The sequence below is a fragment of the Nerophis ophidion genome, linkage group LG26 (genome assembly GCF_033978795.1).
Source record: "Nerophis ophidion isolate RoL-2023_Sa linkage group LG26, RoL_Noph_v1.0, whole genome shotgun sequence".
NCBI classification, from domain to species: Eukaryota; Metazoa; Chordata; class Actinopteri; order Syngnathiformes; family Syngnathidae; genus Nerophis; species Nerophis ophidion.
Window position 1 is genome coordinate 34,733,961 of NC_084636.1, and position 22,215 is coordinate 34,756,175.

General features: G+C 46.0%; 1 protein-coding gene and 1 pseudogene across 6 annotated transcripts in view; one reads left to right on the top strand and one right to left on the bottom strand.

Moving 5' to 3' along the window:
• LOC133543652 (uncharacterized) overlaps positions 1-15,223 on the bottom strand; it is a 32,899-nt pseudogene extending 17,676 nt beyond the window's left edge.
• Positions 15,224-17,576: 2,353 nt separating this feature from the next.
• Positions 17,577-22,215, top strand: part of LOC133543556 (interleukin-12 receptor subunit beta-2-like) — a 57,179-nt gene continuing 52,540 nt past the window's right edge. For 5 of the 6 annotated variants that reach the window (XR_009804403.1, XR_009804404.1, XM_061888189.1 and 2 more), the window contains exons 1-3: positions 17,577-20,799; positions 20,867-20,999; positions 21,069-21,247. Coding sequence is in view for 4 of the 6 variants with exons in the window: in XM_061888189.1 (XP_061744173.1) it covers positions 20,631-20,799; positions 20,867-20,999; positions 21,069-21,247 (481 nt within the window). In the remaining 2 variants the exon portion in view is untranslated. The remainder of the gene's footprint in view (positions 20,800-20,866; positions 21,000-21,068; positions 21,248-22,215) is intronic. The other variant, XM_061888188.1, reaches the window with a different exon arrangement.

Here is a 22,215-nt window from a genome sequence, read left to right on the forward strand (position 1 = left end):
CCCTTTCCCAACTACTTTGGCACGTGTTGCAGCCATTAAATTCTAAGTTAATTATTATTTGCAAACAAAAAGTTTGAGTTTGAACATCAAATGTTTTGACTTTGTGGTGCATTCAATTGAATATGGGTTGAAAAGGATTTACAAATCATTGTATTCTGTTTATATTTACATCTAACACAATTTCCCAACTCATATGGAAACGGGGTTTGTAGATATTGGCTTTCACTATGTAAAGCGCTTTGAGTCACTAGAGAAGAGCGCTATATAAATATAATTCACTTCACTTTGTGTATGAGTGTGAATGAGTGTCTTTGTGAATGTGTCTTTTTGTGTGTGTGTGTCTGTGTGTTTGGGTGTGTTTTTGTATGAGTGTCTTTGTGTGTCTTTGTGAATGTGTGTCTTTGTGTATGCGTGTCTTTTTGTGTGGTTTTGTGTATGTGTGTCTTTGTGTGTGTGTGTCTTTGTGAATGCGTGTCTTTTTGTGTGTCTTTGTGTATGGGTGTCTTTTTGTGCGTGTGTCTGTGTATGGGTGTGTTTGTGTGTCAGTATGTACATGTGGCGTTGTGTGTGTGTGTCTTTGTGTATGGGTGTGTTTGTGTGTCAGTATGTATATGTGGCGTTGTGTGTGTGTGTCTTTGTGTATGGGTGTGTCTTTATGTATATGTGGCGTTGTGTGTGTGTCTTTGTGTATGGGTGTGTTTGTGTGTCTTAATGTATGTGTCGTTGTGTCTTTGTGTATGCGTGTCTTTTTGTGTGTCTGTGTATGGGTGTCTTTTTGTGCGTGTGTCTCTGTGTATGGGTGTGTTTGTGTGTCTTTATGTATATGTGGCGTTGTGTGTATGTGTCTTTGTGTGCGTGTGTGCGTGTGTGTGTGTGTATGTATGGGGTCTTTGTGTGTGTATGTGTGTCTTTATGTATGTGTCTTTGTGTTTCTTTGTGTGTGTGTGTCATTGTTTATGGCTGTATTCTTTGTGTGTGTGTGTGTCTTAGCGTATGACTGCATTTGCTTGTCGTGTGTGTGCGTGTGTTTCTTTGTGTATGGGAGCGTTGTGTGTGTATTTGTGTAAACGTGTCTTTCTGTGTCTTTGTGTGTGTCTTTGGGTATGGGCACATTTGTGTGTCTTTGTGTGTCTGCGTGTGTTTGTGTGTGTTTGTCTTTCTGTATGTGTGCGTTTGTGTGTATACGTGTCTTTTTGTGTGTGTTTGTCTGTGTATATGTGCGTTTCTGTCTTTGTGTAAGCGTATCTTTGTGTGTGTGTGGGGTCTTTGTGTGTGTATGTGTGTCTTTATCTATGTGTGTGTGTAGGTTTTTGCGTGTTTATGTATGTGTTTGTTTGTCTTTCTGTGTGTGCCTTGGTGTCAATGCGTGTCTTTGTGTGTGTGTGTCTGTGTATGAGTGTGTTTGTGTATCTTTGTGTGCATTTGTGTCTTTGTGTGTGTGTGTCTTTGTGTATGGGGGTCTTTGTGTATGATTGCGTTTGTGTGTCTTTGTGTGCGTTTTTCTCACCTAGACCACATTCAGTTTTTCATCATACAAATAGACCACATTCAGTTTTTCATCTTACACATAGACCACATTCAGTTTTTCATTACACACATAGACCACATTCAGTTTTTCATCTTACACATAGACCACATTCAGTTTTTCATTACACACATAGACCACGTTCAGTTTTTCATCATACACATAGACCACATTCAGTTTTACATTATACACATAGACCACATTCAGTTTTTCATCTTACACATAGACCACATTCAGTTTTTCATCATACACATAGACCACATTCAGTTTTTCATCATACACATAGACCACATTCAGTTTTACATTACACACATAGACCACGTTAGGTTTTTCATCATACACATAGACAACATTCAGTTTTTCATCATACACATAGACCACATTCAGTTTTTCATCATACACATAGACCACATTCAGTTTTTCATCATACACATAGACCACATTCAGTTTTTCATTACACACATAGACCACGTTCAGTTTTTTCATTATACACATAGACCACATTCAGTTTTTCATCATACACATAGACCACGTTAGGTTTTTCATCATACACATAGACCACATTCAGTTTTTCATCATACACATAGACCACGTTCAGTTTTCCATCATACACATAGACCACATTCAGTTACAACATTCAGTTTTTCATCATACACATAGACCACGTTCAGTTTTCCATCATACACATAGACCACATTCAGTTACAACATTCAGTTTTTCATCATACACATAGACCACGTTCAGTTTTTCATTATACTTATAGACCACATTCAGTTTTTCATCAGACACATAGACCACATTTAGTTTTTCATCATACACATAGACCACGTTCAGTTTTCCATCATACACATAGACCACATTCAGTTACAACATTCAGTTTTTCATCATACACATAGACCACGTTCAGTTTTTCATTATACTTATAGACCACATTCAGTTTTTCATCAGACACATAGACCACATTTAGTTTTTCATCATACACATAGACCACGTTCAGTTTTTCATTATACACATAGACCACATTCAGTTTTTCATCATACACATAGACCCCATTCAGTTTTTCGTCATATACATGGACCACATTCAGTTTTTCTTCATGAATATAGACCGCATTCAGTTTTTAATCATACACATAGACCACATTCAGTTTTTCATCTTACATATAGATCACATTCAGTTTTTCGTCATACACGTAGACCACATTCAGTTTTTCGTCATAAAAATAGACCTCATTCAGTTTCTCTTCATGCACATAGACCACATTCAGTTTTTCATCATACACATAGACCACGTTCAGTTTTTCGGCATATACATAGACCACATTCAGTTTTTCATCATACACATAGACTACATTCAGTTTTTCATCATACACATAGACTACATTCAGTTTTTCATCATACACACAGACCACATTCAGTTTTTCATCACACACATAGACCACATTCAGTTTTTCGTCATATACGTATACCCCATTCAGTTTTTGGTCATGTACATAGACCACATAGTGGGTCTAGATGAGTTTTGGCCTCACTCAAGAGCGAGAGTGAAGACTAAGTGAGACGGTGTTTCCTTGATGGGAAGACTTGATAAGTCCTAAAGTTATGATCCAGTATTATCTGCTCACAGACGCTGCCTGGTGGTTGTTCAAGCACACTACACCTAGGCCTGACTAGTCCCACTCCTTAATGCTTCAGTCACAAGCACGAACGAGGCAAAAACTCTTCCAGATCCACCAGACCGGGTGCGTGTGTTCACCTGTGCTGAGGGGGTACATCCTGGCTAAGACGGGGTTGCGGGGCCGGTCAGCAAAGTTGTGGGCTTGCGTGACGAGGACTTCTCTGAGCATCTTCCAGCCGCACACAAACACCCAGCGCTCCCTCCCCAGGCGCAGGCAGAAGACGTCTCCGTAGTTCTGGGCCAGCTGCAGCGGGCGGACCAGACAACAATGCGGCCTTCAGGTCCAGCGCCTGACTCCGCTAACACAATCTGTGCACGCACTCTCAGCAAATTCCACCATAATTGGAGTGTGACAGGATGAAAAAGTGCATTGTCAGCCAAACTCGGTAGTCCGGAGCGATGATGAATAAACCTTCTTACCAGAAGACTGGACTTGAGGGTGAAGTTCAAATGGATCTTACCTGTGTCAGGTACCTGTGAGGCTGCTTGATGGCGACGTGGAAGACGTTCCCAAAGACGGGTAGAGCCGGGGGTCCTGGTGGAAAGTCACACGGCTCCTTTTTGTTGAAATAAAAGACTGCCAGGAGAAGAACCAGACCTGAGAACAGCAACGCCCAGATGTTACATCCCAGGCACAATGCAGATGCCAACATGGTGGACTGCAACCGGAGTGTAGGAAGAGTGCAGTAGAAGTGCCCGTCGGAGCACAAGTAGGAGTGTAGGAGGAGTGCAGTAGAAGTGCCCGTCGGAGCAAGAGTAGGAGTGTAGGAGCGCAAGTAGAGTGTAGGAGGAGTGTAGTAGAAGTGCCCGTCGGAGCACAAGTAGGAGAGTAGGAGGAGGAGCGCAGGTAGGAGTGTCGAAGAAGCGCCTGTCCGAGCACAAGTTGGAGTGGAGGAGCGCAAGTAGAGTCTAGGAGGAGTGTAGTAGAAGTGCCCGGCAAAGCAAGAGTAGGAGTGTAGGAGGAGTGTAGTAGAAGTGCCCGGCGGAACACAAGTAGGAGAGTAGGAGGAGCACAAGTAGGAGTGTACAAGAAATAGGAGTGAAGGAGGAGCAAGAGTAGGAGTGTAAGAGGAGTGTAGTAGAAGTGCCCGGCGGAGCACAAGTACGAGAATAGGAGGAGCGCAAGTAGGAGAGTAGGAGGAGTGTACTAGAAATGCCCGGCGAAGCAAGAGTAGAAGTGTAAGAGGAGTGTAGTAGAAGTGCCCGGCGGAGCACAAGTAGGAGAATAGGAGGAGCGCAAGTAGAGTGTAGGAGGAGTGTAGTAGAAGTGCCCGGCGGAACACAAGTAGGAGAGTAGGAGGAGCACAAGTAGGAGTGTACAAGAAGTAGGAGTGACGGAGGAGCACAAACAGGTGTGTAGGAGGAGTGTAGTAGAAATGCCCAGCGAAGCAAGAGTAGGAGTGTAGGAGGAGTGTAGTAGAAGTGCCCGGCGGAACACAAGTAGAGTGTAGGAGGAGCGCAAGCAGGAGTGTAGGAGGAGTTTACTAGAAATGCCCGGCGAAGCAAGTGTAGGAGGAGTGTAGTAGAAGTGCCCGGCGGAACACAAGTAGGAAAGTAGGAGGAGCGCAAGTAGGAGTGTACAAGAAGTAGGAGTGAAGGAGGAGCACAAGTAGAGTGTAGGAGGAGTGTAGTAGAAGTGCCCGGCGAAGCAAGAGTAGGAGTGTAGGAGTGTAGTAGAAGTGCCCGGCGGAGCACAAGTAGGAAAGTAGGAGGAGCGCAAGTAGGAGTGTACAAGAAGTAGGAGTGAAGGAGGAGCACAAGCAGGAGTGTAGTAGAAATGCCCGGCGAAGCAAGAGTAGGAGTGTAGGAGGAGTGTAGTAGAGGTGCCCGGCGGAGCACAAGTTGGAGAGTAGGAGGAGCGCAAGTAGGAGTGTACAAGAAGTAGGAGTGAAGGAGGAGCACAAGCAGGAGTGTAGGAGGAGTGTAGTAGAAATGCCCGCCGAAGCAAGAGTAGGAGTGTAGGAGGAGTGTAGTAGAAGTGCCCGGCGGAGCACAAGTTGGAGAGTAGGAGGAGCGCAAGTAGGAGTGTACAAGAAATAGGAGTGAAGGAGGAGCACAAGCAGGAGTGTAGGAGGAGTGTAGTAGAAGTGCCCGCCGAAGCAAGAGTAGGAGTGTAGGAGGAGTGTAGTAGAAGTGCCCGCCGAAGCAAGAGTAGGAGTGTAGGAGGAGTGTAGTAGAAGTGCCCGGCGGAGCACAAGTAGCGTGTAGGAGGAGTGTAGTAGAAGTGCCCGGCGGAGCAAGAGTAGGAGAATAGGAGGAGCGCAAGTAGGAGTGTACAAGAAGCAGGAGTGAAGGAGGAGTGTAGTAGAAGTGCCCGGCGGAGCACAAGTAGGAGTGTAGTAGAAGTGCCCGTCGGAGCACAAGGAGGTGTCAGGCTTGTCCCTGACAGTTTGACTATGTCTTAGTGGTTTGAGAAGTTGTCTAGACATGTTTTGAAGACTGACCTGACTTTTTGCAATTTAAAAAAGTCCCCTTTCTACTTCCTGCCTAGCATCGCTGATTTCTGCTGAGCTTTCATTTCATAACTGTGAACTAACCACGGAAGTAAAACTCTACCAAGTAGCAGGAGTGTAAGTCCAAGTGTAGGAGTGCAAGTAGAAGTGTAGTAGGAGTGTAAGTCCGAGTGTAGTAGTAGCAGCAGCGTAGTAGGAGTATAAGTATGAGTGTAGGAGTGCAAGTAGAAGTGTAGTAGGAGTGTAAGTAGGAATGTAGGAGGAGTGTAGGAGTAATGCAAGGAGGATTGTGGCAGGAGTTTAGTAGGAGTGCATGTAGGAGTGTAGCAGGTTTGCATGTAGGAGTGTAGTAGTAATGTAGTGGTAAGTGTAGAAGGATTGCAAGGAAGAGTGTAGTTGGAGTGCAAGTAGAAGTGTAGGAGTAGCGTAGTAGTAGCATAGTAGGATTGCAAGTAGGAATGTAGTATTAGTGTAGTAGGAGTGCAAGTACGAGTGTAGTAGGAGTGTAAGTAGGAGTGTAGTCGGAGTGTAAGTAGGAGTGTAGGAGTAATGTAATAATAGCGTTGTAGGAGTGCAAGTATGAGAGTAGGAGTGTAGTAGGAATGCAAATAGGAGTGTATGAGTAGCGTGGTATGAGTATAGTAGGAGTGTAAGTACGAGTGTAGGAGTAGTGTAGTAGGAATGTAGTAGGAGTTTAGAAGTAGTGTAGTAGTAGCGTAGTAGGATTATAAGTAGGAGTGTAGTAGAAGTGTAGTAGGAGTAATGTAGTAGGAGTGCAAGGAGTAGTGTAGTGGGAGTGCTAGTAGGAGTGTAGTAGTAGTGTAGTAGGAGTGTAGGAGTATTGTAGTATGAATGCAAGGATTAGATTAGATAGATAGTACTTTATTTATTCCGTCAGGAGAGTTCCTTCAGGAAAATTAAAATTTTCAGCACAATCCCATTCAAGTTTAGACAAACATTACAGGGAGACAGAACAGGATCGCTGACGGGTCTGCCGGCTTCCAGCGCCCCTTAGTAGTAGGAGTCCAAGGAGTATTGTAGTAGGAGTGCAAGGAGTATTGTAGTAGGAGTGCAAGGAGTAGTGTAGTAGGAGTGTAGTAGTAGTGTAGTAGGAGTGTAGTAGTAGTGTAGTAGGAGTCCAAGGAGTATTGTAGTAGGAGTGCAAGGAGTAGTGTAGTAGGAGTGTAGGAGTAGTGTAGTAGGAGTGTAGTAGTAGTGTAGTAGGAGTCCAAGGAGTATTGTAGTAGGAGTGTAGGAGTAGTGTAGTAGGAGTGTAGTAAGACTGTAGGAGTAGTGTAGTAGGAGTGCAAGGAGTAGTGTAGTAGGAGTGTAGGAGTAGTGTAGTAGGACTGTAGGAGTAGTGTAGTAGGAGTCCAAGGAGTAGTGTAGTAGGAGTGTAGGAGTAGTGTATTAGGAGTGTAGGAGTAGTGTAGTAGGAGTGTAGTAGTAGTGTAGTAGGAGTCCAAGGAGTATTGTAGTAGGAGTGTAGGAGTAGTGTAGTAGGAGTGTAGTAAGACTGTAGGAGTAGTGTAGTAGGAGTGCAAGGAGTAGTGTAGTAGGAGTGTAGGAGTAGTGTAGTAGGACTGTAGGAGTAGTGTAGTAGGAGTCCAAGGAGTAGTGTAGGAGTAGTGTAGTAGGAGTGTAGGAGTAGTGTAGTAGGAGTCCAAGGAGTAGTGTAGGAGTAGTGTAGTAGGAGTGTAGGAGTAGTGTAGTAGGACTGTAGGAGTAGTGTAGTAGGAGTCCAAGGAGTAGTGTAGGAGTAGTGTAGTAGGAGTGTAGGAGTAGTGTAGTAGGAGTGTAGGAGTAGTGTAGTAGGAGTGTAGTAGTAGTGTAGTAGGAGTCCAAGGAGTATTGTAGTAGGAGTGTAGGAGTAGTGTAGTAGGAGTGTAGTAAGACTGTAGGAGTAGTGTAGTAGGAGTGCAAGGAGTAGTGTAGTAGGAGTGTAGGAGTAGTGTAGTAGGACTGTAGGAGTAGTGTAGTAGGAGTCCAAGGAGTAGTGTAGTAGGAGTGTAGGAGTAGTGTATTAGGAGTGTAGGAGTAGTGTAGTAGGAGTGTAGTAGTAGTGTAGTAGGAGTCCAAGGAGTATTGTAGTAGGAGTGTAGGAGTAGTGTAGTAGGAGTGTAGTAAGACTGTAGGAGTAGTGTAGTAGGAGTGCAAGGAGTAGTGTAGTAGGAGTGTAGGAGTAGTGTAGTAGGACTGTAGGAGTAGTGTAGTAGGAGTCCAAGGAGTAGTGTAGGAGTAGTGTAGTAGGAGTGTAGGAGTAGTGTAGTAGGAGTCCAAGGAGTAGTGTAGGAGTAGTGTAGTAGGAGTGTAGGAGTAGTGTAGTAGGACTGTAGGAGTAGTGTAGTAGGAGTCCAAGGAGTAGTGTAGGAGTAGTGTAGTAGGAGTGTAGGAGTAGTGTAGTAGGAGTGCAAGGAGTAGTGTAGTAGGAGTGTAGGAGTAGTGTAGTAGGACTGTAGGAGTAGTGTAGTAGGAGTCCAAGGAGTAGTGTAGGAGTAGTGTAGTAGGAGTGTAGGAGTAGTGTAGTAGGAGTGTAGGAGTAGTGTAGTAGGAGTGCAAGGAGTAGTGTAGTAGGAGTGTAGGAGTAGTGTAGTAGGACTGTAGGAGTAGTGTAGTAGGAGTCCAAGGAGTAGTGTAGTAGGAGTGTAGGAGTAGTGTAGTAGGAGTGTAGGAGTAGTGCAGTAGGAGTGTAGTAGGACTGTAGGAGTAGTGTAGTAGGAGTGCAAGGAGTAGTGTAGTAGGAATGCAAGGAGTAGTGTAGTAGGAGTGCAAGGAGTAGTGTAGTAGGAGTGTAGGAGTAGTGTAGTAGGAGTGTAGGAGTAGTGTAGTAGGAGTGCAAGGAGTAGTGTAGTAGGAGTGTAGGAGTAGTGTAGTAGGACTGTAGGAGTAGTGTAGTAGGAGTCCAAGGAGTATTGTAGTAGGAGTGCAAGGAGTGGGGCGGCATAGCTCGGTTAGTAAAGTGGCCGTGCCAACAACTTGAGGGTTGCAGGTTCGATTCCCGCTTGTGCCATCCTAGTTACTGCCGTTGTGTCCTTGGGCAAGACACTTTACTCACCTGCTCCCAGTGCCACCCACACTGGTTTAAAATGTAACTTAGATATCGGGTTTCACTATGTAAAGCGCTTTGAGTCACTTGAGAAAAGCGCTATATAAATATAATTCACTTCACTGTAGGAGTGTAGGAGTAGTGTAGTAGGAGTGCAATGAGTAGTGTAGGAGTGTAGTAGGAGTGTAGGGGTTGTGTAGTAAGAGTATAGGAGTAATGTAGTAGGAGTGCAAGGAGTAGTGTAGGAGAGTAGTAAGAGTGCAGGTAGAAGTGTAGTAGAAATGTAGGAGTAGCGTAGTAGTAGCGTAGTAGGAGTTATTATCGCGTTAACTTTTGACAGCCCGAGTAATGAGCCAAGTGTAAGTTAGAAAGCACTTTTATTGGGCAAAACAAGACGAGGTCAGATGACCCTGCATGATCTGCTGCTTTTAAAGTCGGACTTATAAATGGAGGGTCGCTCGAGAGGAGAAGAACTGGAAGAGGGTGGGCGGCATCAGCGAGGCACCGCAAGAAGTCTGAACTGTACGGGAGAGCGCGTGAAGCCCATCACGCCCTCCAGGTTCGGCATCTCCCCCGGAATGGGGGTGAAGGTGAAGTGTTGCATCAGAGTCGTGAAGAAAAGGAACAGCTCCATCCTGGCCAGCTGCTCCCCCAAACACGAACGCTTACCTGGAAGCAAGAACGTGGACGGCGGCATGAGCTTTTCCACTCAAACCAGAAGTCCTGGCTTTGTGGATAGTTTTGGAACCTGCTGAGAACGGTAGAAATGCGTTCCTTCTGCGGAATTGGCCTTCTGAATCCAAAAAGTGTTGAGGGTTGAACCTGTCCGGGGTCTCCCACTCAGTCTTGTCGTAAAGCACGGATGTTAGGATGGCGGTGATGGCTGTGCCCTGGAAGCGGTAATCAGAGGGTATGATGTTGTCTCGGCCTTGGTGTGGGATTAGGAGCATTGTAGCAGCTGTCTTAGTGTTTACCTTTGGGATGACATATCCTCCCAGTGTAGCATCGTGACTGGCCATCTTGGAGAACCCCAAAGGAAGTATGTCCGCCATCCTCTGAGTTTCATGGATGACTGCCTCGGTGTAGGGCATGTTGGGTCTGTCGGCCAATGTGGGTTGGCGAGCCTGTCCGATCACCCTGTCGATCTCCGCCTGGACCTCCTCTGGGAGAGTCAGGCGTTAGAACTGGAAGATCCCGCACAAAACAGCTGCGGAGGCGACACGTGGACTCACTCTGTATCTCCGGGTGGTGCAGCATGTAGACTAGAGCCCAGCGTAAGGTTGTGGCGGAGGTTTCTGTGCCGGCCTCCACCATGTCGAGAGTGCTAACCAGCAGGGATTCAATATTGAAGCCGGCCTGTGGGTCTTCCTTCCTCTGCAAAGTTTCCAACAGAAAGGACTTGTTTTGGAAAGTGTTACCAGCAGTTTTTGTAAATACTTTACTGGAATATTCTATTTGTTTTGTGAAAGAGAAGAACATTGTTAGTATTAGTATCAGGGTCATGCACCTCCCGCATGCGTGGAACTAACCCATGGACTCCTCTTACTTCTTACTCCATCCATCCATCTTCTTCTGCTTATCCGAGGTCGGGTTGCGGGGGCAGCAGCCTAAGCAGGGAAGCCTAGACTTTCCTCTCCCCAGCCACTTCGTCCAGCTCTTCCCAGGGGATCCCGAGGCGTTTCCAGGCCAGCCGGGAGACATAGTCTTCCCAACGTGTCCTGGGTCTTCCCCGTGGCCTACTACCCGTTGGACGTGCCCTAAACACCTCCCTGGGGAGGCGTTCAGGTGGCATTCTGACCAGATGCTCAAACCACCTCTTCTGGCTCCTTTCCATGTGGAGGAGCAGTGGCTTTACTTTGAGCTCCTCCTGGATGGCTGAGCTCCTCACCCTATCTCTAAGGGAGAGACACCCGGCAGAGGAAACTCATTTGGGCCGCTTGTACCCGTGATCTTGTCCTTTCGGTCATAACCCAAAGTTCATGACCATAGGTGAGGATGGGAACGTAGATCGACCGGTAAATTGAGAGCTTTGCCTTTCGGCTCAGCTCCTTCTTCACCACAACGGATCGATACAGCGTCCGCATTACTGAAGACGGCGCACCGATCCGCCTGTCGATCTCAATCTCACCATTCACTCTTCCCTCACTCGTGAACAAGACTCCTCGGTACTTGAAATCCTCCACTTGGGGCAGGGTCTCTTCCCCAACCCGGAGATGGCACTCCAACCTTTTCCGGGCGAGAACCATGGATTCGGACTTGGAGGTGCTGATTGTTGTTGCTGACATTGTTGCTGTCAAGTAACGTTTTGTAAATTCTGTAATGATGAATTGTTGATGTAAAGAGGACGATATAAGCATCCCATCAGTCTATCCCGGTGAGAGCAGACATTGTACAGTAAATGATGGCAACACTGCGACCTGATGCCTAGTGTTTGACTTAAGATGTATCCGTTTATTACACAGCTTCTAAAACTGTAGAGCATTTGCCTTACCTGAGATCGGTAGGTTGTGAGTTCAAACCCCGGCAGATGAGATCGGTAGGTTGTGAGTTCAAACCCCGGCCGAGTCATACCAAAGACTATCAGAATGGAACCCATTACCTCCCTGCTTGGCACTCAGCATCAAGGTTTGGAATTAGGAGTTAAATCCCCAAAAATTACTACTATTGCTATTGCCCACTGCTACCCTCACCTCCTAGGGGATGGTCAAGGGCAGGGGCGCCGCTAGAGATTATGGGCCCCATGAAAATAATCTTTACAGGGCCCCTAATACATAATTTCATATAATTTAATCATCATTAGGGGCTTTCTGGGCCCCCCTCCATTGTGGGCCCCTAGAATCCGTCTCCTTTACCCCCCCCCCCCCTTTTCGGTGCCCCTGGTCAAGGGCATACCTGCCAACACTCCCGATTTTCCCAGGAGACTCCCGAATTTCAGTGCCAGTCCCGAAAATCTCCCGAGGCAACCATTCTCCCGAATTTCTCCCGATTTCCACCCGGACAACCTGTCTTCACGTCCGCTCCCAGTCACATAAAATATGCGGCTTTTACACACATAAGTGAATGTAAGAATACTTGCTCAACAGCAATACAGGTCACACCGAGGGTGGCCGTATAAACAACGTTAACACTGTTACAAATATGCGCCACACTGTGAACCCACACCAAATAAGAATGACAAACACATTTCGGGAGAACATCTGCACCGTAACACAACATAACAACATAAACACAACAGAACAAATACCCAGAACCTCTTGCAGCACTAAGTCTTCCGGGACGCTACAATATACCCCCCCCCCGCTACCACCAAACCCTGCGCCCTTCCAACCCCGCCCACCTCAAAAAAAAAAAAAAACACCGCCCCCCCTCCATCTCCCAAATTCGGAGGTCTCAGGGTTGGCAACTATGGTCTAGGGCAGGGGTGCCCATTACGTCGATGGCGAGCTACCAGTCGACCGCGGGGGGTGTGTCAGTCGATCTCCAGCCAGGCTTTTAAAAAAAATAGACCTAAAAATTTGTGATCATCAATCTTCACCAAGACGTCACTTAAATGACATTCATGGTACCGGAGGGTCTTGTGAGATGACGCTGGCTGCTGCAAGATCATTATTATGAAAATATGACCGAGAGGAAGGCGAGAAACACTTTTTATTTCAACAGACTCTCGCGCCGTACCTTCCGTCAAAACTCTAAAGGCCGACTGCACATTTCCTATCTTCACAATAAAAGCCCTGCTTCATGCTGCCTGCGCTAACTAAATACAGAGTCTCGGAAAACTGGCGTGCACAAGCGATCCCTCAGAAAGCTGGCGTGCACAAGCTTTCCGAGACTCTTATTTTGTTAGCGCAGGCAGCATGAAGCAGGGCTTTTATTGTGAAGATAGGAAATGTGCAGTCGGCCTTTAGAGTTTTGACGGAAGGGACGGCGCGAAAGTCTGTTGAAATAAAAAGTGTTTCTCGCCTTCCTCTCTGTCATTTTTTCATAATAATGAACTGGCAGCAGCCAGCGTCATCTCACAAGACCCTCGGGTGCCGTGAATGTCAATCAAGCAAGCTCCGGAATTTGCCGCCAATGTTTTTCTTGTAAAGTGTATAGAAGCTGGATGAATTAGATGCCAAAAACCAACCACTTTCATGTGGTATTGTACAGAAAGGACAACTTTTTTTCTCCTCCATTTGAAAATGTGGGCGTTATCATCATTACTGTCTGATTCCAATCAATGCAAGTCATCAGAATCAGGTAATACACCAACTTATATTCTTGTCTTTGTGAAAGAAAGACATCTATATGTGTTACACATGCTTGTATTATCATGAAACACATTTAACTTGTTTACAAAAATGTCTCTTTCATAAATAAATAAATATAAATGATATATATAAATGAGGTAGATCCCCTCGAGTTGGTCAATTGAAAAGTAGCTCGCCTGCAGAAAAAGTGTGGGCACCCCTGGTCTAGGGCAAGGGTGTCAAACGTACGGGCCGCAAACAGGTTTTAAATATAAAAATGAGCCGACATTTTTGAATGAAAGAAACGGCTGTTCTGAATGTGTCCACTAGATGTCACAATCGCAATTCTGTGAATGTTTGTAGATCAGGGGTCGGCAACGTGGCTCCTGATGTGGCTTAGCTGCATACTTGCCGACCCTCAAGATTTTTCCGAGAGGTTGTCCGGATTTGAGTGCTTTTCCCAGTAATATCCCTGGGCTAACTAACATTCTCCGGTTTTCACCCGCATAATTATTTTGAGGGCGTGTCGTGGTGACAATGCTTTTAATGTTCTCTTACACACATTGTCATGCTATCTGCGTGCCAGCCACTTGGTCCAGCTCTTCCCGGGGGATCCTGAGCCGTTCCCAGGCCAGCTGGGAGACATAGTGTACCCAACGTGTCCAGGGTCTTCCCCATGGCATCCTACTGGTCGGACGTGCCCTAAACACCTCCCTAGAGAGGTGTTTGGGTGGCATCCCGACCAGATCCCCGAACCACCTCATCTGGCTCCTCTCGATACGGAGGATTAAGACAGCCCCCTTGTAGCTGGAATCAAGTCTAAGTTTGCAGTGCAAAAAAAGGAAGCAACCCACCTTCTCTATCTCACCGAGGTACGCGTCAATATAATCCCGGGGATCTTCTGGGTTCCACTCTTCCCGGTGCCTCTCCACTTCTTTCTGCAGAAAGAGCATGATCTCCTGGTAGTTGGCGTGGACCTTCCGGTGTGGGCCAGGCAAGTAATCGAGCAGGCGGGGGAATGCGTCGCAGAGCTGCGGACCGAACAAACGTTTCAGGTCGACGCCGCGAGCCAGCTAAGTTGGACCCCGGCGCTAAACTGAGGCGGCGACGGCCATGACCTGCACAACCTCGGCGGTGGCGAGCGCAATCGCTTCGTTATCCAGCTCTAGGAACTTGCGAAAAGTCCCATCGTTGTATTCAAAGCGGCGTCCGAAGAGCACAGAGGAGATGATGTTACTCACGGCGTTTGTTATGATGTACATAGGGTTGAAGGGCTTTCCTGGAAATGCAGAATGCGGAAAAAAAATGATGCGTCAGTACATTTCTATTTCCAAGGGAACTCTGTGAAGTTGACCTGCCTTGTTCCTCTTTGAACGCCTCGCGAATGAAGAGACATTCCACCTCGATGTAGTTTTCTAGGGACCTCTGGCCTTCGCCAAAGTATCGCAGGTGAGTGTTGGCAAATTTCCTGTGCTTCTTCCACTGGTAGCCATTGCTCATTACGATGCCTGACACATTTGGTACCAGTTAACAATATGATAGAAAGTTACTCCATAAGCCTGTCCCACCTGGCCCTGGACTGGACTGGTCAGCAGTCAGTCACAGGAGTCCAAAATCAAGCATGTGATTGTCAAGGTGCTTAACTCACCCATGCCTTTGAAATGCTTATGGAAGAGTTGTACAACGGGCCGATCGACAAAGCTGTCCAGCTGGGTGACGAGCGCTTCTTTGACTATCTTGTAACCCCAAACAAACACCATCTTCTCACTGCCTTTCCTCAGGCTGAAGACCGGGCCGTACTCCTTTGCAAGCTGTGGACCAACGAAAACCGCCAGATCAGCTCAACGATGTTCCGGGGATCAACACGTCGTCCACGTTCGTCTCACATTCTCCATGGTTTTGTAGTCGCTTCGGGTAAAAACATTCCCCAGAAAAGGCACAGCCCAAGGTCCGGGCGGGAAACTGCCCGGTCTCCGGTTTCGGACCACATCCGTCAGCAGCAGCACAACAAAAGCAAACAGCAGCAAGCTGCTCGGGTCGAGGAATTCAAAAAGAGCCTGCAGAATCATGACGAGAGCTGTGCCGCGCGAAGATCTAGACTGGCTCACATAGTCCGAGGTTTAGTAAGGAGGGGCGGCTGGAAGGCAATCAACCTGTTACATAAAGTGTCGGGACAAACAAGAGCAGAGGTCGAATTCTTGCAGCTGGAATTGCTATCAAACGACAGCACTTGAAGGTGTGTGCATCAGGAGGAAATACTTCAACCTGAGCAGAACACTGCACCCTCAAAGTAGATCTTAGTTCTGATCTGACCACCAGATGCTAAAGCTGAAAAAAAGCTTCCTTCTAAACCATCAGTTTACTAAAATGTCAGGTCATTGTTTAACTGGTTTTCCCAGGGTCCAGGCATGCTGGAGGACTTTTAAAACCTTGGCAATCGACCAAAATAAACTCAGTCAAGTCAGGTCGAGTTAGTGCCATCATGTTTAAAGGCCTACTGAAATGAGTTTTTCTTATTCAAACGGGGACAGCAGGTCCATTGTATGTGTCATACTTGATAATTTTTGCGATATTGCCATATTTTAGCTGAAATGATTTAGTAGAGAACATCGACTATATAAAGTTTGCAACTTTTGGTCGCTAAAGTAGCAGACGATGACGTCACCGGTGTGAGGGCTCCTCACATCCTCACAATGGGAGCCTCCCAACAAAAAGAGCTATTCGGACCGAGAAAGCGACAATTTCCCCATTAATTTGAGCGAGGATGAAAGATTCGTGGATGAGGAAAGTAAGAGTGAAGGACTAGTAAAAAAAAGGCGATAGCATTGGGAGCGATTCAGATGTTTTTAGACACATTTACTAGGATAATTCTGGGAAATCCCTTATCTTTCAATCAATCAATCAATGTTTGTTTATATAGCCCCAAATCACAAATGTCTCAAAGGACTGCACAAATCATTACGACTACAACATCCTCGGAAGAACCCACAAAAGGGCAAGGAAAACTCACACCCAGTGGGCAGGGAGAATTCACATCCAGTGGGACGCCAGTGACAATGCTGACTATGAGAAACCTTGGAGAGGACCTCAGATGTGGGCAACCCCCCCCCCCCCCCCCTCTAGGGGACCGAACGCAATGGATGTGGAGCGGGTCTAACATGATACTGTGAAAGTTCAATCCATAGTGGCTCCAACACAGCCGCGAGAGTTCAGTTCAAGCGGATCCAAGACAGCAGCGAGAGTCCCGTCCACAGGAAACCATCTCAAGCGGAGGCGGATCAGCAGCGTAGAGATGTCCCCAACCGATACAGGCGAGCGGTCCATCCTGGGTCCCGACGAGCGGTCCATCCTGGGTCTCGACTCTGGACAGCCAGTACTTCATCCATGGTCATCGGACCGGACCCCCTCCACAAGGGAGGGGGGGGACATAGGAGAAAGAAAAGAAGCGGCAGATCAACTGGTCTAAAAAGGAGGTCTATTTAAAGGCTAGAGTATACAGATGAGTTTTAAGGTGAGACTTAAATGCTTCTACTGAGGTAGCATCTAGAACTGTTACCGGGAGGGCATTCCAGAGTACTGGAGCCCGAACGGAAAACGCTCTATAGCCCGCAGACTTTTTTTGGGCTCTAGGAATCACTAATAAGCCGGAGTCTTTTGAAGGCAGATTTCTTGCCGGGACATATGGTACAATACAATCGGCAAGATAGGATGGAGCTAGACCGTGTAGCATCTTTCTAATGTGTTGCTAGTGTTTTAGTGAGTTTAACAGTACCTGATAGTCGGAAGGGTGTGTCCACAGGTGTCTTGACGCGCAGTGTCTCAGGGGAGTCGACGGCAGCTGTGGACGGGGCAAGCTCAGCTTTTCTCCGGTAAGAAGCGACTTTCTAACCACAATTTTCTCACCGAAACCTGCTGGTTGACTAGTGGTCGGGAACCATGTTCGCTTGACTGCTCTGATCCATTTAAGGTTTTACTACTTACGTATAAAATACTACACGGTCTAGCTCCAGCCTATCTTGCCGATTGTATTGTACCATATGTCCCGGCAAGAAATCTGCCTTCAAAAGACTCCGGCTTATTAGTGATTCCTAGAGCCCAAAAAAAGTCTGCGGGCTATAGAGTGTTTTCCGTTCGGGCTCCAGTACTCTGGAATGCCCTCCCGGTAACAGTTCGAGATGCTACCTCAGTAGAAGCATTTAAGTCTCACCTTAAAACTCATCTGTATACTCTAGCCTTTAAATAGACCTCCTTTTTAGACCAGTTGATCTGCCGCTTCTTTTCTTTCTCCTATGTCCCCCCCTCCCTTGTGGAGGGGGTCCGGTCCGATGACCATGGATGAAGTACTGACTGTCCAGAGTCGAGACCCAGGATGGACCGCTCGTCGGGACCCAGGATGGACCGCTCGCCTGTATCGGTTGGGGACATCTCTACGCTGCTGATCCGCTTGAGATGGTTTCCTGTGGACGGGACTCTCGCTGCTGTCTTGGATCCGCTTGAACTGAACTCTCGCGGCTGTGTTGGAGCCACTATGGATTGAACTTTCACAGTATCATGTTAGACCCGCTCCACATCCATTGCTTTCGGTCCCCTAGAGGGGGGGGGGGGGGGGGGGGTTGCCCACACCTGAGGTCCTCTCCAAGGTTTCTCATAGTCAGCATTGTCACTGGCGTCCCACTGGATGTGAATTCTCCCTGCCCACTGGGTGTGAGTTTTCCTTGCCCTTTTGTGGGTTCTTCCAAGGATGTTGTAGTCGTAATGATTTGTGCAGTCCTTTGAGACATTTGTGATTTGGGGCTATATAAATAAACATTGATTGATTGATTGATAGTAAAGCTTCACATCCGGGAATTTTAAACAAGGAATCACCGTGTGTTTGTGTGGCTAAAGGCTAAAAGCGTCCCACCTCCATCTTTGTACTTTGACTTCTCCATTATTAATTGGACAAATTGCAAAAAAATTCAGCAAAACAGATGTACAAAATACTGTGTAATTGCGCGATGAAAAGAGACGACTTATGAAGATGTGCTAACATCATGTTTAATGAGAACGTGTGACTAGATGACAACATGCTATCTCATGCTTTGGTTGACTTATGAAGATGTGCAAACATGTGTAATGACAATGTGTGACTAGATGACAACATGCTATCTCATGCATTGTTCAACTTATGAAGATGTGTAAACATCATGTTTAATGAGAACTTGTGACTAGATGACAACATGCTATCTCATTCGTTGGTTGACTTATGAAGATGTGCTAATATTGTGTTTGATAAGAACTTGTGACTAGATGACAACATGCTAACATGCGTTGGTTGACTTATGAAGATGTGCAAACATTATGTTTAATGACATGTGACTAGATGACAACATGCTAACATGCGTTGGTTGACTCATGAAGATGTGCTAACATGTTTAATGAGAACGTGTGACTAGATGACAACATGCTATCTCATGCGTTGGGTGACTTATGAAGATGTGCTAACACCATGATTAATGAGAACGTGTGACTAGATGACAACATGCTATCTCATGCGTTGGTTGACCTCTGAAGCTGTGCAAATATGTATATTGTGAACGTGTGACTAGATGACAACATGCTAACACATGCACTGGTTGACTTATGAAGATGTGCAAACATGTTTTTCTGAGAACGTCTGAATAGATGACAACATGCAATCTCATGCGTTGGTTGACTTATGAAATTGTGCAAACATGTTTAATGACAACGTGAATAGATGACGACATGCTATCTTGGTTGACTTATGAAGATGTGCAAACATCATGTTTAATGAGAAGGTGTGACTAGATGACAACATGCTATCTCATGCTCTGGTTGACTTATGAAAATGTCCAAACATGTTTAATGAGAACATGTAACTAGATGACGACATGCTATCTTGGTTGACTTATGAAAATGTGCAAACATGTTTAATGAGAACATGTGACTAGATGACGACATGCTATTTCATGCTTTGGTTGACTTATGAAAATGTCCAAACATGTTTAATTAGAACATGTAACTAGATGACGACATGCTATCTTGGTTGACTTATGAAAATGTGCAAACATGTTTAATGAGAACATGTGACTAGATGACGACATGCTATTTCATGCTCTGGTTGACTTATGAAAATGTCCAAACATGTTTAATTAGAACATGTAACTAGATGACGACATGCTATCTTGGTTGACTTATGAAAATGTGCAAACATGTTTAATGAGAACATGTGACTAGATGACGACATGCTATTTCATGCTTTGGTTGACTTATGAAAATGTCCAAACATGTTTAGTTAGAACATGTGACTAGATGACGACATGCTATTTCATGCTTTGGTTGACTTATGAAAATGTCCAAACATGTTTAATTAGAACATGTGACTAGATGACGACATGCTATCTTGGTTGACTTATGAAAATGTGCAAACATGTTTAATGAGAACATGTGACTAGATGACGACATGCTATTTCATGCTTTGGTTGACTTATGAAAATGTCCAAACATGTTTAATTAGAACATGTGACTAGATGACGACATGCTATCTTGGTTGACTTATGAAGATGTGCAAACATGTTTAATGAGAACATGTGACTAGATGACGACATGCTATCTTGGTTGACTTATGAAGATGTGCAAACATGTTTAATTAGAACATGTGACTAGATGACAACATGCTATCGTTGGTTGGTTGACTTATGAAGATGTGCAAACATGTTTAATTAGAACATGTGACTAGATGACAACATGCTATCTCACGCGTTGGTTGACTCTTGAAGATGTGCAAACATGTTTAATTAGAACATGTGACTAGATGACAACATGCTATCTCACGCATTGGGTGACTTATGAAGATGTGCAAACATGTTTAATGAGAAGGTGTGACTAGATGACAACATGCTATCTCGTTGGTTGGTTGACTCCTGAAGATGTGCAAACATGTTTAATGAGAAGGTGTGACTAGATGACAACATGCTATCTCGTTGGTTGGTTGACTCCTGAAGATGTGCAAACATGTTTAATGAGAAGGTGTGACTAGATGACAACATGCTATCTCGTTGGTTGGTTGACTCCTGAAGATGTGCAAACATGTTTAATGAGAATGAGTGACTAGATGACAACATGCTATCTCGTTGGTTGGTTGACTCCTGAAGATGTGCAAACATGTTTAATGAGAAGGTGTGACTAGATGACAACATGCTATCTCACGCATTGGTTGACTCTTGAAGATGTGCAAACATGTTTAATGAGAAGGTGTGACTAGATGACAACATGCTATCTCGTTGGTTGGTTGACTCCTGAAGATGTGCAAACATGTTTAATGAGAAGGTGTGACTAGATGACAACATGCTATCTCACGCATTGGTTGACTCTTGAAGATGTGCAAACATGTTTAATGAGAAGGTGTGACTAGATGACAACATGCTATCTCGTTGGTTGGTTGACTCCTGAAGATGTGCAAACATGTTTAATGAGAAGGTGTGACTAGATGACAACATGCTATCTCGTTGGTTGGTTGGCTCCTGAAGATGTTTAAAGAGCAGATGGGAGGCAGCTGCGGTTCATGAAGTAGAACACGAGCCAGCTTGTCAGCCTCCTGTTTCTCGCAGCAAACCACCAAAATAGGTCAGTGGCCTCATTTCAGATGTTTTGGTTGTATTGTGAAACATCTTGCATGCCATAAAAGCCGAGAAGTGTGCATGTTTCTTATCTGCTGCAGTGAGTCACGCTGCGTCTCTTGTCGCTTCCATCGAGCGGCGGAGGCTGCCAAGATGCCAGGAATGAGAACGTGTTCCGCTCAAGTCTTTGCCAGCAAGATGACCTTCTGGAAAGTCACCATGGCTCTTCTCCTGGGCTGGCTGCTCACAGGTGAGTACCCACGGCTCTTCCTGCTCTTCTTCCCAGCCGCTCCAACCGACGTGGTCTTCCCCGGCAGGGCCAGGCCTGCTCCCCGCCAGCTGCCAGACGTTTGACCACAGCCTGGGCGCCGTCAGCGTGGAGCCGTCGCGGCGCTTTGAGCTGGGCTCCGACCTGACCGTGTTCTGCCACGTCTCAGCGTGCAAGGAGAGGTAGGAGGAACCTACTGCTGCTGCCACTCCAGTAACACGTATCGCGCTGATACTTCGACTAAACTGCAGGTACAAGATCTTCTTGGAGTTGAACTCGCAACCTGTGGACCTGTGGAAGAGAGACGGGTGCAGCCCGGCCGTCTTCCGCCTGTCCAAGGTGATGCTGCCTCGATCCAGCCTGCTGTGCCTGATCAAGACTGACGACACACTGCCCTGGCTTGTTGGTGGTCTGGACCTGATTGGTGGACGTATGTACTTCATAGTCCCCACTTCATAGTCCCCACTTCATAGTCCCCACTTCATAGTCCCCACTTCATAGTCCACACTTCATAGTCCCCACTTCATAGTCCCCACTTCATAGTCCCCACTTCATAGTCCCCACTTCATAGTCTCTACTTCATAGTCCACACTTCATAGTCCCCACTTCATAGTCCCCACTTCATAGTCCACACTTCATAGTCCCCACTTCATAGTCCCCACTTCATAGTCCACACTTCATAGTCCCCACTTCATAGTCCCCACTTCATAGTCCCCACTTCATAGACCCCACTTCATAGTCCCCACTTCATAGTCCCCTCTTCATAGTCCCCACTTCATAGTCCCCACTTCATAGACCCCACTTCATAGTCCCCACTTCATAGACCCCACTTCATAGTCCCCACTTCATAGACCCCACTTCATAGTCCCCACTTCATAGTCCCCTCTTCATAGTCCCCACTTCATAGTCCCCACTTCATAGACCCCACTTCATAGTCCCCACTTCATAGACCCCACTTCATAGTCCCCACTTCATAGTCCCCTCTTCATAGTCCCCACTTCATAGTCCCCACTTCATAGTCCCCACTTCATAGACCCCACTTCATAGTCCCCACTTCATAGACCCCACTTCATAGTCCCCTCTTCATAGTCCCCACTTCATAGTCCCCACTTCATAGACCCCACTTCATAGTCCCTACTTCATAGTCTCTACTTCATAGTCTCTACTTCATAGTCTCTACTTCATAGTCTCTACTTCATAGTCACTACTTCATAGTCCACACTTCATAGTCCCCACTTCATAGACCCCACTTCATAGTCCCTACTTCATAGTCCCCACTTCATAGTCCCCACTTCATAGTCCCCACTTCATAGTCTCTACTTCATAGTCCCTACTTCATAGTCCCCACTTCATAGTCCCAATTCATAGTCTCTAATTCATAGTCTCTAATTCATAGTC